The following is a 14,963-nucleotide window of genomic DNA, read 5'->3' on the forward strand; positions in this document are numbered from 1 at the left end:
TCAAGCTTCCCCAATGTTTTTGCTTGGGAGGAGGTCACAAAAAGGTGATCCCATAAACATGGGGCACAGCCACGGTCATAAATATGAAACAGTTGCCAAGCAAGCATCTGAATTTTGATTACGTGATCATGGGGTTGCTGCAAAGGTTGTAAGTGTGAAAACCGGTCATAAGTCATATTTTTTAACTAGTGTTGTAACTTTGAACGGTCACTAAATGAACTGTTGTAAGTTGAGGACTACCTGTACTACTGCAATATTAAGAAGGATGTCCGCTGAAAATATTTATCTTTTAACATTTGAATTAACCCGTGCAGGTTTTTTGGTTAGGCTGGTTGGGTTGGTGAAATAGCTTTTCAGAAAAAGTTGCTAAACGAACACAGTTTTCTTAAGCCTTTTTTTTTCTAGCAAGGGACGATGATTGGCATGAAAAAACACTCATTTTCAATAGATGTTTCTGGGTAAAATCCAGAGTGCATCACTGGGTGTGGAAGAGCCCTCATAACAGTGAAAAGGAAGCATGGAATTCTATAACAAAGCAGCTGGATCATTGTCTTGGTATTCCTCTGGTTGCATTCCACAGACTAATTCCTTGTTTACCAATTTAACCCAATTACTGAAGGCTGCAAAAAATGTACTGAACAATAAGAGAATCAGCCTATCTGGCTTCACACAATGCACTGAAGCACAATCTAGCCATCCACAATTAAACAGGGGCTGGGGGGGGGGAGCGGTTGTGTGAACTCAGCCTTGGCCTGCATTGTACTTGGGAAGGACAAATATTCTGAGTGTTAGGAGTAATGATTAAGGGCCCCACCAAGAAGATAGATGTGGTAGCAATTCCCCCCCCCCCTGCTTCTTTGGAGTTTTTCAAATCCATCTGCCACAGATAATAAATGAAACCTCCAGTAATCGCCTTTCAGATTTCTACAACTCTCTAAAATCCTCCCTCCCTCCTTCCCTCCCTTCCTTTTTCCGTCCCTCCCTCTCTCTCTCCCCCTCCCCCAGCAAGAAGATTTGGTGTGGGGTGATGGCGGTGGTGGTTGGGGCTGAGCTAATATGCCAAAAATTTTACTTTGACGAGATGCCCACTAAATGGACGATGAGCTCACTAAGAAAAATGCATGTCATTGGGAAATATTCCTTCCCAAGAAGTTAAAAGCTCTGTTTTGCTTGTAAATAAGGGCATTGCAAAAAGAAAAAAAAAGTGAAAACGGTAGTTGTGTGTCTGCCATCTTGACTTTTTTGACCGGACCTCTGCTTAGTCAACACTCTAGGTACTAACTACTAGAGGCTCCTATGGCCAAGCAGGGTTGGTTCCAGCTACTAACAGAACAGGCTCTCTAGACTGAGACAGCGTGGCTACATACATACATACATACATACATACATACATACATACATACATACATACATCCATCCATCTATCTGATGAGAGCTAAATAGCTTGAAATAGATCTATACTAGTTTCCCTTTATTTATTTATCAGCACAAATGCAATATATATATTGCATTTGTTGTATCTTGTACTAATAAGATAATTATTAGTTTGTCACTCATGTACAAGATAACAGGAATAAGGGAAAAAAATGAGAAAGAACACAGGAAATGGGTACAAATAAATGAGGACAGTAGGATAGGGACATTAGGCTGGCTGGTGCACTTATCTATGCCTCTTATTGTTATATTATTATTATTATTCTATTATAATATAAATATTATAACTTAGTAACATAATATTACTGTTATATTATAATTATAGTATTATTATATTATTGGAATTATGTAGCCCAAGGCATTGGGCAAAGGGGTTTGCTTCGGAAGGGCCAGCTGGATTCATTTGAGAAGTGGGAGGGCACAATTGGTTAACAGGTGAAGCCTCAAACTAAAGCTGTATATACTTTAGTTAGTAGAGGAGACTAAAGGTGAAGGAGTGTTTAAAAAAGGAACGAGGGTTTTTTTTGGGGGGGGTCTTTCCTGGAGTCTGAAGGCTTAGGATTATCCACGCATCTAGTCTTTCCCATGGAGTGAGGTCTCCCAAAAGCTTCAGGGTTGCTATTTGTCTGTTTGTCTTCTGGTCTTTCCACTGACCAGGCGCCTCTCCCTCCCTCCCTCCCTCCCTTACAGCAGAACCTATCTCTGCCAGGCAGCCAGCTCTCCGGCCCCACGTCCATAAGCAGCCGGAAAAGACAACCCGTGTCCGGACTGTCCTTAACGAAAAGCAGCTCCACACTTTGAGGACCTGTTACGCCGCCAATCCCCGGCCGGACGCCCTCATGAAGGAACAGCTGGTGGAAATGACCGGTCTCAGCCCCAGAGTGATCCGAGTCTGGTTTCAAAATAAGCGTTGCAAGGATAAGAAACGGAGCATCATGATGAAGCAGCTGCAGCAGCAGCAGCCCAACGACAAGACGGTAAGCGGGCGCGGCGCCTTCTCCTCCCAGCCTCTAGGGGGAAGCCATCCTCGCACGAGGCTTGCCTTTCCATGCGGAGCTGAGGGCTTTGGGTTCGATGGATCATGGGAACGCATCTCCCCTGCAGCTCAGCTCCTCGGATTTTTTCCCCATCTCTCTTGAATTAAATGGGTTGCGTATTCCAAAGAGGGTGTGTTGGTGCAACACACTGAGCCACAAATGACCTCCTCCCATTTTTAGCTTAGTGGAAGAAACTGCCTGTGTGGTTTGTTATAGGGTGGATAGTTACAGTTCCTTAAGTTGTGATAAGACATTGCTTACTCTAAGGTTGAGCTAACCAAAATAAATACGTAGGTGAACACAGCCATAAGCTAAGATTACCTGCTTGGTGTTCAGTTATAAGATGGCTTGTTCAGTTTTGATTTTGGCTATAGTGTGGTTTGGGTTTAGCTCAGGGGTGGGTTGCTGCCAGTTTTACTACATGCATGTGCTCACTCACTTCGCTTGTGTGTGCACCAGGCACATGCTGCATGCGTGTGCACTGTTCAATGTAAATTGTTCTTCGCGCATGCGCAGAACGACTAAAAACCAAAATGGCGGTGGCCCAACGGCAGCGAGGGAACCGGTTCGGGGGTGTGGCAGGCCTGGGTTGCTGCTGCTGGTTCTGTAACCCAGGCCTGAATTCCACTACCCGTTCGGCCGGGAGCAACCCACCTCTGGTTTAGCTGTAACCTGTTGTGTGTGTGGCTTTAACCATGATTCAACCACATGGCTCAGGCTAGGGCAGGGTGCTCTCAACCTTGGCAACTATTTAAGCTGTGTGGCCCTCAATTCCCAGAATTCCCCAGTCAGTCAAGTCCACACAATTTAAAGAGATGGCAAGATTGAGAAACACCACCTTAGGTCTTGGTTTCCCTCCTCACCCCTTTTTATTTTTGCTTGAAAGCCCCTTGAGATTTAGGGGCGGATATTGTGAGTGTGTGTGTGTGTGTGCGTATATGTGTGATGTTGCTTCAATGGGTGTTTTGTTTTGCTGGAAACATTCTGAGTGCCAATTAATTATGCTCTCAATCCTGTTAAATGGGGGGGGGGGGGTGGCAGTGGGGAAAGGAAGGGAGGGAGGGAGATAAAAGGTTGCTACCCATTTCTTCCCTTGAAGGCAGTCCTGTGCTTTTTATAATAGCTCCAGCAGCAAAGGGAGTGGTTGAATCCATAGCAAAAGGGCCTTTTCTCCCAGGTAAAAGAACAGTAATTTTGAGAAAAGGGCTTGTTTTGATGACAGGAAGCCTTACAACTTTTTGGTTATGTCTCTGTTTTACGTTCATTCTTAGAGCTGCACTGATTTGTACTCGGCAGAACAGAATGCAATACCACAAAATAAGTTAGAAAATAAATTGATGTAACTACAGAAATGGTGTCATTCTACCCAATAACCAGGGCTAGCCATGAGGTAGAATAAGTCCTAGTTGAGACCAAAGGAGTTTATAATTATATTATATAGTCCTGGTAATAATGTTAATTTGGAGGCAATATAATGTCAGGGATTATCAGTATCAGTGTGTTATTCTCTCCAGATAGAGATACCTTTGTGAAGTTTTTTTTTTTAAAAATTCAGTATCTGGATATAAAAGGAGTTGACATTTTGTCTTCTTAACTCTTCTATATTATCCTACTTTTTCCATTTTTTTTTAAAGGATTGATTCAGATAACCTTAACTTGGGAACCTTAGATCTATACTTTGGCCTATTTTGTTCAGCAGAACTAAATCTGGCTGAATGTTCACTTTGAAGTAGGTGCCAGAAAATTTGAGACGATGTACCCCCAAATTATGCCCCACCCACATCAGGGATTTATTGGAACCAGGTAGAACCAAAATAAAGTCCAAAATTGTAATTCTAAATCACACTGACACAGGGAAGATTCCTTGTTGAGCAGGGTGGCATTTATTAAAGGAATAAGTTGTGGGCCTGAACTTGTTTAAGTCAGTAGTTGCAGTATTTAAGTGAATATCGTGAAAGGCTATTTATGAATCAAATGAGAAAAGTAGATTATTTTCCCCTTCCACTTTCCCTTTTAAATGTTCATGAAGAAACCCTAATTGTTGCACAACTTAGGTACTCAAATGTGGGAAGCAGTTATGAATTTGTTTTAAAGGCTGAAAGCTCTGGTTAAAGAGTGGCGTTTCACCACTGCACAAACCCACAATTTAAAGGAATGTAAATTGCTCTGGATTTGGAAGCTATTTTGGATGCAAGTCCTTTAAAACAGTGTCTCCAACCTTGGCAACTTTAAGACCTGTGGACTTCAACTCCCAGAGTTCCTCAGCCAGCAAAGCTGGCTGAGGAACTCTGGGAATTGAAGTCCACAAGTCTTAAAGTTGCCAAGGTTGGAGACCACTGCTTTAAAATACCTATAGGGTTTTGGTCTTCCCTCCCAAACAGAAACAACACATAACAATAAACCTTCACTGGCACGAGTGTGACTTAAATTAATGAAATAAAGGGAGCCGATTTGGCCTAAGGGTTAAAGCATCAGGCTAGAAAGCAAGAAGCCAAGTTGAATTCAAGTTCTATCTTAGCCAGAAAAAGCCAACTAAAGATCTTGGGCCAGTCACTCACTCTCAGGCCAACTTACTTCACTGGAGGAAGGTTTGTTAGTTATTATGTTTTTATGCTGCCTTGAATTATTAATAGTTATCAATAACTACTGTATTTTTTGGAGTATAAGACGCACTCCCCCCCTCCAAAAGAATGTGAACTTCCAAAAAACACATCAATTTTAACAGCAACTGTACAAGTATAGTCTAAAATGTTAACACTACAAACAGTGTATATTGTCTGTATTGTTTGTTGTTCGTTGCAAGGAGGCAAATTGCTGGGAGGCAGAGGCAAATATTTTTCCCTTGTTTTCCTCACCAAAAGCTAGGTGAATCTTATACTTTAGAGCGTCTTATACTCTGAAAAATACAGTAATCATGGCAAATTAATTACAATAAAAGTAATAATAATTAATAAAGGCAGTATATAAGTAAAAACAAAAAAAAAGAAAAATAAATTTGCAGCCTAATGTGTTCATTTAGTGCTGCAGTATAAGGTATCAAGCATTGCTTAAATCCAGAGTGGTGTGGACTGTTTTTGAGCAGTACAATTGGTAGTTCCTACATTTAGAAGTGAATCACCATAGCTGTAGACTCCACTGGAATTGTATTGTCTCCTTAGACTCTTCTGTTCCCAAACATCATAAGTCAGTTTTGATGACCCTCTGGTGGCTTCTGAATTCTGCCCCTAACTCGAGGCCTGTTGTGATCCCTCTGTATCCAACTGCTTCTTCCCACAGCCAGGGAAGGGCCAAAACTGTCAGTTTGGTCAAGGGTTAATAGTAATAAAGGCAGGAGAGAAACTAAAAAGTCAGTCTCTTTCCCTCTTAGGGTGGCCTTAAGAATAATGCCATTTATTTGTGTGTTCAAAATGCTTAGGAATTAAGACTAAGCTCAAGCTATCCCATGGGTTTCATCCAGAATCAATGTGTGAGTAGGGAAGAGAGAATTGTGGTGATTCCAAGCACGTTCAGACTTAATTTCCATAATCAATCTAGGGGTGTCCAACCTTGGCAATTTTAAGACTTGTGGTCTTCAATTCCTATGGCGGGCTGGGGAATTCTGGGAATTAAAGTCCACAAGTCTTAAAAGTTGCCATGTTGGACATCCCTGTTCTAGAGTGAACCTTGAAGTCTTTTCCTGCTCTTTTGCACTTCTCCTCCCTCTCCAGTCCCCAAGCAGTTAAGAAAGTTTTGCACTTTGCTTATTCATTCTTTTACTCCCACTTTATTTATAGATCCGGTTTATCATTCACGTCACAAGTTGAGAGCTTACGCATATGCTGGATTGGCAGTAGCTGAATAGTTCCTGCATGATTCTGAAATTTTAATGTTTATGGCTTTGTTTTTGCTTTGACTTTACATATGAATGTCACCAACGGCTAACAGCTAACATGCCTTGACAGCACACATCCAGAGGATCATAAGATGGGAGCAAAGAGAGAATGTTGTTTCCATGTGGATGTTTAGAGGCCGGAACTGATAGCTCTAATGTACCCCCACCACCCAACTAATGAAACCAAGTTTCCTAGTGAAGAAGAGTATTAAGACACATTTACTCAAAAGGAAGTCTCAAAAGTGAACAAGTCAGTATTGTGGTATAATACCTTACGCTTCCTTATGATTGAACTAGCTACCGTGTTTCCCTGAAAATAAGACAGGGTCTTATTTTCTTTTGACACCCAAAATAAGTGCTTGGCATTATTGTCAGGGAGGTATTATTATTTTTGAGGTGCAGGAGGTGGTGAGCGTAGTCATCTCATGGCTGCTGCTGTGTTGCAATATTTTTGGGGAGGTATTATTTTGAGGAGGAGGGATTATTTTAGCGTATGCACTCAAAAGCCTGATTGGGCTTATTATCTGGGGAGGTCTTTTTGGGGGGAAACGGTATGTAGAGACAGCAAAAGAAAGTGGAAGGGGATGGAAAGAGGATGTCAAAGAAAATAGTGTGTGTGGGTAAGAGGTAGCAAGTGTGTTTGAGTAGTATAGATGGAAGATTCACCGTTGTTCAGCATTGGTCTTCTCCCTCCCTCTGCCCCCCCCCCAACCAAACAAAGAAAAAATGGAAGCTGAAAGGAAAGCAACCAAACAAGGATTTTCAGAATCTGGAGAGGCTGTTATGTTTCCGCTGAATCTTCCTGCCTTTTCAATGCATGGTGGCTCTAAAGCCTTCCTTACTAATAATTTACTCAAAAGTAAGCCTCACTAAGAACAGTGGGACTTACTCTCAGGTAAAAGTGTATCCTAGAATGTGATTACAACAGCTCTCATTTCTGGGTTCAAATCTTTTGGCTTTTCTTTTGACTAGCCAGTTTTATTAAATGGTATATGCTTTTGTGATTATGCCTTTTAATAAAATTATGTAGTTGGAAAAGGTGCTACCAAATTCCTGATTTTTTTTGCTGTCATTTGACTGTCATGGCTCTCTCACTATAATGCCTAAGTGCATTTGCTCTCAGCTGTATTTTTAAATGAAAGGACCCTGCTCCAATAATTTATCTTTTAAATGGGGAACTGGTTTAGGATTCTCTGAAAATATAGACAAGGATTTCTCTCTGCCTTTCTGGCACTGGAACAATCTTCTTTATTTTTCTTTATGTACACTGAGAGCATATGCACCAAAGACAAATTCCTTGTGTGTCCAATCACAGTTGGCCAATAAAGAATTGAATTCTCTTCTCTTCTCTTCTTCTCTTCTCTTCAACTTTGTGGTGACATTTTCTTCCCCTAGTCGACTCATTGTTCTACAGATCTCTGAGAACAATAGCTTTCTCTGGATTGGTTGAAAAAGGGGAATGCCACATGTTTGAAGAATGTTGGGGATATATAGAACGGGCAACATAGATTGCAGATCTAGAGAGGACCCTTCTGATACTAAATGCAACTGGAAAATGATGTGGAATGGAAGTTTTGCTCATGTGCATGTGCTCTTTGGGGTTGTTTCATGTTAGAAATGGGTCTGTCGCTAAATAGTATTATTTTTATTAAGGGGATAAAATAGGAAGCCCTCTTGTTAGTTGATGCCCTAGAAGAGATCAACCCTGACTGCTCTTTAGAAGGCCAGATCCTGAAGATGAAACTCAAACACTTTGGCCACCTAATGAGAAGGAAGGACTCACTGGAGAAGAGCCTCATGCTGGGAAAGATTGAGGGCAAAAGAAGAAGGGGACGACAGAAAATGAGGTGGCTGGATGGAATCACTGAAGCAGTAGGCATGAGCTTAAATAGATTCCAAAGGATGGTAGAGGACAGGAAGGCCCGGAGGAACATTGTCCAAGGGATGGTGATGGGCCGGACACAACTTCGCAATTAACAACAACAACCTGTTCCAGGTGCTATGGAAGGTAGAGAAACTTAGAGGATCAGGGGAGGGCATGCATTAAAGCCAAGCACAGCTGGTAACTTTTTGTGTGTGTGGATGCACCAGGCATCTAGGGTGCCTTTAGTATGGCTGCTCATTGCCTGTGCTACCTTGTTTGCAGAACATCCAGGGGATGACGGGCACCCCCATGGTGGCAGCCAGTCCAGAGAGACATGACGGTGGCTTGCAGGTGAATCCGGTGGAGGTGCAGAGTTACCAGCCGCCCTGGAAAGTCCTCAGCGATTTCGCCTTGCAGAGTGACATAGATCAACCGGCTTTTCAACAACTCGTAAGTGTCAATTCCCTGCAGCCATGAATGGCCTACTGTGTATACAAAAGCGAGTCCTGGTGCTCATTCCTTTGAAACACTTTGGTATCCTTGTTTAACCCCTTCCCCACCCTCCCGGCTGCCACATCTTCAAGCCCTGGATACCAATTCCCCTGTGTTTCCCCTTTTCTGTAGCAAGAAGCAGGCACTTTGCTCTCTTCATCTCCATGTTTTGCCTTTGCCAATCTAATTGGATTTGTTCCTGCTGCTGCTAGGCATCCTGGGAGATGGAGTCCAATCCATGTGGAAGGGCACCCAGGTGGGGAAGGTTGCTCAGGATGAAGGACATGGAGATATACACGGAGTAGGGTGCATCCAGTTAGGAGTGTCTTATTAGCCATTTGACACTATATCACAGCAAAATGCCAAAGCCAAGAGCCCAGAAATCTAGGATCTGGTTGTGCTATTGAAAGAACAGCGTTTGTGTTTTGTTATTGTTGGTTATTGATACTTGTGTCATGGTTATTGCCTGCTTTTTTAAAAAATGAATTGGGACAGAAGGCAGTTTCTATTAATTTTGAAAATATTCTTGCAAATGAACTTTTTTTTAGAAATGATAGATAGCGGACAATATCACAGAAGAAACTTTTCACCTCGACTTTCTTCCTTCACTGCCCCTCCAACAATGCAAGACAAGAAACTGATCCCTCTTAAGATAAGACCTGTTACAATTCTAACAAATTAAATATACCCCTTGCCCCCTTTCAAAATTAGAAGGTATTTATGTTCATAAGGGATGGGATCCTTGGGTGGCTTGAAGGAAAGCCTGATCCCCCTAGCTGAAAATTTGATCTAATTGATCAATAAGGCTGAGCAGTTAAAAGGCATTTGGCAATCACTGTTGTTATTTTGAAAAATTGCCATACTTTTTCTAACATTAAAACTACCTCATAAGACTTAGGGCCCATCCTGGATGTAATTAGAATACTTTTACTTTATTAATGTCTTTGGTATTTAAGAAACCTAGCTTTGTGCTGCTTTATAGCCTTTTCTCATCTTATGATATAATAAATTGTTATTATTTATTAAAGTAAAGCCCCACTGGCATAGTGGTTAAAGTGAAGTACTGCAGGCTGCTTCTGCTGATCACTGGCTGCCTGCAGTTTGGCAGTTCGATTCTCACCAGGTTCAAGGTTGACTCAGCCTTCCATCCTTCTGAGGTAGATAAAATGAGAACCCAGATTGTTGGGGGAAAGATGCTGACTGTTTAAACCTCTTAGAGAGGCCTGTAAAGCACTGTGAAGTGGTTTATAAATCTAAATGCTATTGCTGTAATGCTTTCATATACAACTTCCCATTAAAAAAAACCACCACCTTCCTACCTAAACTCCACTGGGAAATTTCATTCTGTACTGTACATTGAGAGGGCCCGACGGTGGGGTGGGAGATGGACTGGCCAAGTATGTTGAGCACAAGTGATACAGGACTACCTCTCCCGTCCCCCACAGGTCTTTATGGCCAAGAATTGAACCTGCATTTCCTATAACCAACTCCAACAAAGTTTTCCTGGTAGACGCTTCAACCTGTCAGTGTTTTTGCCTCAGATCTTAAACTCCTTAAGATTATGGGCATTTGTATGGACACTGCTGAATTGTTGCCAAGGTTTTTTGAACCTACCAAGTGAGTACTCTGATGAAATACGACATTAATAATGGAATATAAGTTGATAAGGTCTAGGCCAGTGATGGCGAACCATTTTGGCACCGAGTGCCCAAAACGGAACCTGCATGCATGCGCGTGTGCTGCAACGGCAAAAACTTGAAAACCAGCTGTCCGGTGTGCACATGGCTGTTTTTTGGGCATTTTTCAGGGTGTTTTTCAGGTCATTTTTAGGCCTTTTCTCAGACGGTTTTTGTCTGAAAATGACCCCAAAAAGGCCTGGTTTTTTTGGCTGTTTTGGGGGTGTTTTCAGGCCACTTTCCAGCTGTCCAGCATCTGCGAAGACCAGCTGTGCATGTGCACTCTGGAAACAAGAAGAGCAGCTGGAAACGGCGCACATGCCCACAGAGAGGGCTCTGCATGCCACCTCTGGCACACATGCCATAGCTTCACCATCATGGGTATAGACTCTGTGTGTAGAATATAGAACAAATTTTAAATATACATTTTGAGATTATATCTTCTTCTCTTCTCATTGTTTTGATGGTAGCAGTTTTATTTAAAAAAAACTCTACCCATGTTCATTGCTGTATTTTTATACAACTTAAATCCCTTTTATTTATCCCAAATAGTCATAGGGATTACTTTCTATATATTGTCATATTAGCCAGTGTAACAATTAGTTCAAATGGACAGTTTTTTTCAAGTGACTATGTCTTTCTTTTATGAATCAGTATAGTGCAATTGTATACATTCCTATTCAGAAGTAAGCCCTGTTTTCTTCAATGGGACTTACTCCCAGATAGGTTGTGTAGGACTGCATTGTTAAGTGATATATTTCTTACTTTCCATTGCCACTAGACCCTGTTCCTTTTTTAAAAAAGAAAGGAAAAGAAACATTTTTACATTTGGTACATGTAAAACATGTAATATTGGTACATGTAATATTAACATAATATTAATGGGCCAATTTTCACAAAAAAGCCAATAGGAAATTATCAATGTGTTCTATTCTTAGCTCCCTTTCTTAACACTTAATCATTTGGTAGTTCATATGGGACGATATTGTCTGCAATACTTATGTCTAAGAAAGTGATTTAAAGACAGAAGTTTAGCTGTAATTCAATTTCCTGCCCAGATCTTAAACATAAGAAGATATGTTTTATTTAAGGAATTGAAATTCATAGTAGGAATCATAGAACATGTGAGATTGGGTTGCTGTAGTGTTACCAAATTCAAAGAAAACATCAAAGTTTTTGTTTTAGAAATGTATCTTCTTATTCCAAGCTTCTTTTAATGAGATAGTGAATGGTTTGTTTCAAGAATAATAATAAAAATAATTTTATAGCATTATTTTGACATTGTTAATATTGCAAAACTGCCAAATATGGGCATGAAAAGACCTCTTTAAATTTGAGAAACTGACTTCCAAAGAAATGCACGGAGAGAAATATGCAGAATATACTTTTAAAAGAAGTAAAATGTAATGGCAGTGTAAAGGGCATCCCTACAAATGAAAACGTATACAATACATTCTGAAAAGGCCTGTACTAGTTACTAGTATGGAATAGACTTTCTACCCTTTTTACTGGGAGGGAGGTTTTAATCTTTATATTTTATTTCCAAGACTGTGTGTGTACTTAGATGGGATTATACCGACATTTCAATGCTTCTTTTAAAGATAAAAGAGACAGATAGTATTTTATGGGAGGAAAGGAGACTCAAAACACAGTAGAAGATTTCATGATATAGTACAATGTGAAAAAATATATCACAATGACAAAAATAGGGGAAAAGACTTGCGTGGGAGAAAAATCCACATGGAATGATTCATAATGAGGATCCGGTATAGGAAATTTGTGTTTTTATGTAATTTGTCAAGAGAGAGTTTAACTAGATGGTTTTCAAATTTGACAAGTTTATGATGGGTGGACTTCAACTCCCAGAATTCACCAGTCAGAATGCTGGCTAGGGAATTCTGGGAGTTGTGATCTACACATCTTAAAAGTTGTTCAGGTTAAGAAACACTGTTCTAACCTTTTGCTCTTGCTGACAATTGAGCCCAAGGAGGAAACGTCTTAGCATTCATATTGATGTTGTGCTAAACAAAAGCAGCTTCTTGATGCAACAATATACTAAGTGTGATTCCAGAATCCTTTGTGATGCCACAGAAGCATCTGTGGTATGTCTTCCAGGAAATGAATTTTTTGAAGTTTGCCACCTTAGTTATATGGTTTTTAATTTGAATGGTTCATAATGGAACTCACTTAAAGTAGCATCAGTTACTGTGAGAAAGCAAGGCCTTGGGCACCTCTGGATACATACCGATAGTTTACAAGGACTTTTGATTTGATTCAGTATAGTTTGTTTGTTCCTTCCTTCCTTCCTTCCTTCCTTCCTTCCTTCCTTCCTTCCTTCCTTCCTTCCTTCCTTCCTTCCTTCCTTCCTTCTATTTTCCTTCCTTCTCTTTCTTTCTTTCTTTCTTTCTTTCTTTCTTTCTTTCTTTCTTTCTTTCTTCTCTCTCTTTATCTCTATCTCCATCTCCATTGATGTGATAAGGGTAAATGCGTGAAGTTATACCCCATATTCCCATTCTGAATTCTGATGACTTACCTAATTTTGGTCTCCAGCAAAAGAAGGCATCCCTCAAATTTTCTGTTTCAGAAATAGCTTTTTCATGTATAACATTTTCCTTCAATCTAACTGGTATCTGACTTTTAGTTTTTGAATATTATTTTTCCCTTTTCAAAAAAGACTCCTGATTTTCTATTTCATACCCAGGAACTTTAGGATTTCTATCTGTGAGGCTTTACATTTGCTCTAATGTACCCACAGTAGATAGTTGGTGATCTATTACAAATATCCACATCTCTCTACATCTTTGGCGATCCAGGTTTTCTGATCAGAAAAAATCATTGTGGGATGAATTTCTTCATAATGTTTTCATCTGGGATTTAATTGATGTTTGGGAAGCCAGAGTGGCTGCAGACTATCAGAGAAAAGTTTGCCAAATGAAGGACAAGCCATTCACGCATGACATTAGAGTCTCCAGTCATCTCATAACTAAAGAAAATGTAAAATTTAAGCACTCCACCAATCAGAACTGTACTAATATTTTTGTGTGGCTCTTGGGGGGAAGAAGGGAGCAACATTTATTTTTCATCACATGGAAGAAGAGTGGCAGAATAATTTTTATCTTCCAGGGGCTCTATGGGGGATTTAGGACAGTGATGTTAGGCAGAATTAAATGCCATTTTGTTCAGCAGAACCTATTTGGGTAATACACTTATGACTGCTGTGTAGGATTGTAATACATCACAACCCAACTAAAATAGTGTGCAATTCTTTATAAATTAATATAAAAGAATTTAATCCACAGATAGAATCATGTTGGATGTATTGCTTATACCTAGGACTTTTGAAATAGTGTGGTGTCAGCAGTTCAGGCTGTAATGCATTGCCCATTTATTCCAAAGTCCTATGGCTTACCGATTTAACCATAGCTGATAAAGTTTATTTATATAAATTTTATTTGGGCTAACTTTATACATGTGGTCCTTGACTTACAACAGTTCATGTAGTAACTGTTCAAAGTTACAACGTCGCTAAAAAGTGACTTATGACTGTTTTTCACACTTACGACCATTACAGCATCCCCGTGGTTATGTGATCAAAATTCAGATGCTTGGCAACTGGCTCATATTTATGATGGTTGCAGTGTCCTGGAGCCAATGTCACATTCTCATAAGCAAAGTCAATGGAGACACGAGTTTCACTTAACAACCATGTTACTAACCAACAGCAGTGATTCACTTAACAACTATGGCAAGGGAAGTCATAAAATGGGGCAAAGAACACTTAACAAATGTTTCACTTAGCAAACGAAATTTTGGGTTCATTAATCAGAGGTGGTATTCAGCCAGTTTTGACAGGTTCTGGAGAACCGGTAGTGGAAATTTTGAGTAGTTTGTAGAAAGGGCAAATAAGCTGGCCCCGCCCCTGCTTCCTCCCAGCTGATCTTCTTTTGTTGCTCTGAACAGGAGAATGGAGCTGGAAAGCAGGTTAGTGGGATGGACAGGGAATGAGGATTTTACAGTAGCCTTCCCCTGCCACGCCCACAAAGCCATGCCCACAGAGCCGGTAGTAAAACATTTTGAATCCCACCACTGGTTCAATTGTGGTCATAAGTTGAGGAATACCTGAGTAGAATTTCAATTTTCATTTAAAATCCCAATGCATTTTATTGAGCAGTTCATTTAGGAAGGAATAACTTTCATTAAGTTAAAAAAAAAATACATTTTGCAGATAGCTGATTCTGATTTTAGTGATCCAGAAGGATCCTGAGAATCATTGGCTAACTTTCCAAAACTGTACAGCACTCCATAAATGGGATCAGTGTCCCTTCAGAAAGGATGATCCTACATACAGAAATAAGCTCTGTTCATGTAGTTTAATTCTAGCACTGCAGTTTTAAAATCTTTCTACTTTAAAAAGAGATACATTTCTGTTCATTCTTTTCTTTTCCAGGGGAAAAGTGGTGGGGAAAATGTTTTTCTTCCCCCTGAAACATATCCCTAATAGTTCTGTGAGATGGGTTAGTACATGTTCTGACCCAGGCTTTCCAAGAGCATGAAGCAGACTACTTGTCCTGACAAAAAATCTTTTTATT

The 14,963-nt window shown here is 40.3% G+C and overlaps 1 protein-coding gene across 4 annotated transcripts in view; it reads left to right on the forward strand.

The window, feature by feature from the left end:
* The window catches only part of ISL1 (ISL LIM homeobox 1), an 80,769-nt gene that overhangs the window by 11,912 nt on the left and 53,894 nt on the right, over window positions 1-14,963 (forward strand). For 3 of the 4 annotated variants that reach the window (XR_015696655.1, XR_015696654.1, XM_087715479.1), the window contains exons 4-5: window positions 2,125-2,411; window positions 8,489-8,656. Coding sequence is in view for 2 of the 4 variants with exons in the window: in XM_087715479.1 (XP_087571605.1) it covers window positions 2,125-2,411; window positions 8,489-8,656 (455 nt within the window). In the remaining 2 variants the exon portion in view is untranslated. The remainder of the gene's footprint in view (window positions 1-2,124; window positions 2,412-8,488; window positions 8,657-14,963) is intronic. The other variant, XM_087715480.1, reaches the window with a different exon arrangement.

This window comes from Thamnophis sirtalis, unplaced genomic scaffold (genome assembly GCF_051295495.1).
Source record: "Thamnophis sirtalis isolate CommonGarterSnake01/CBP01778 unplaced genomic scaffold, rThaSir2_p1.2 scaffold_5, whole genome shotgun sequence".
NCBI lineage: Eukaryota > Metazoa > Chordata > Lepidosauria > Squamata > Natricidae > Thamnophis > Thamnophis sirtalis.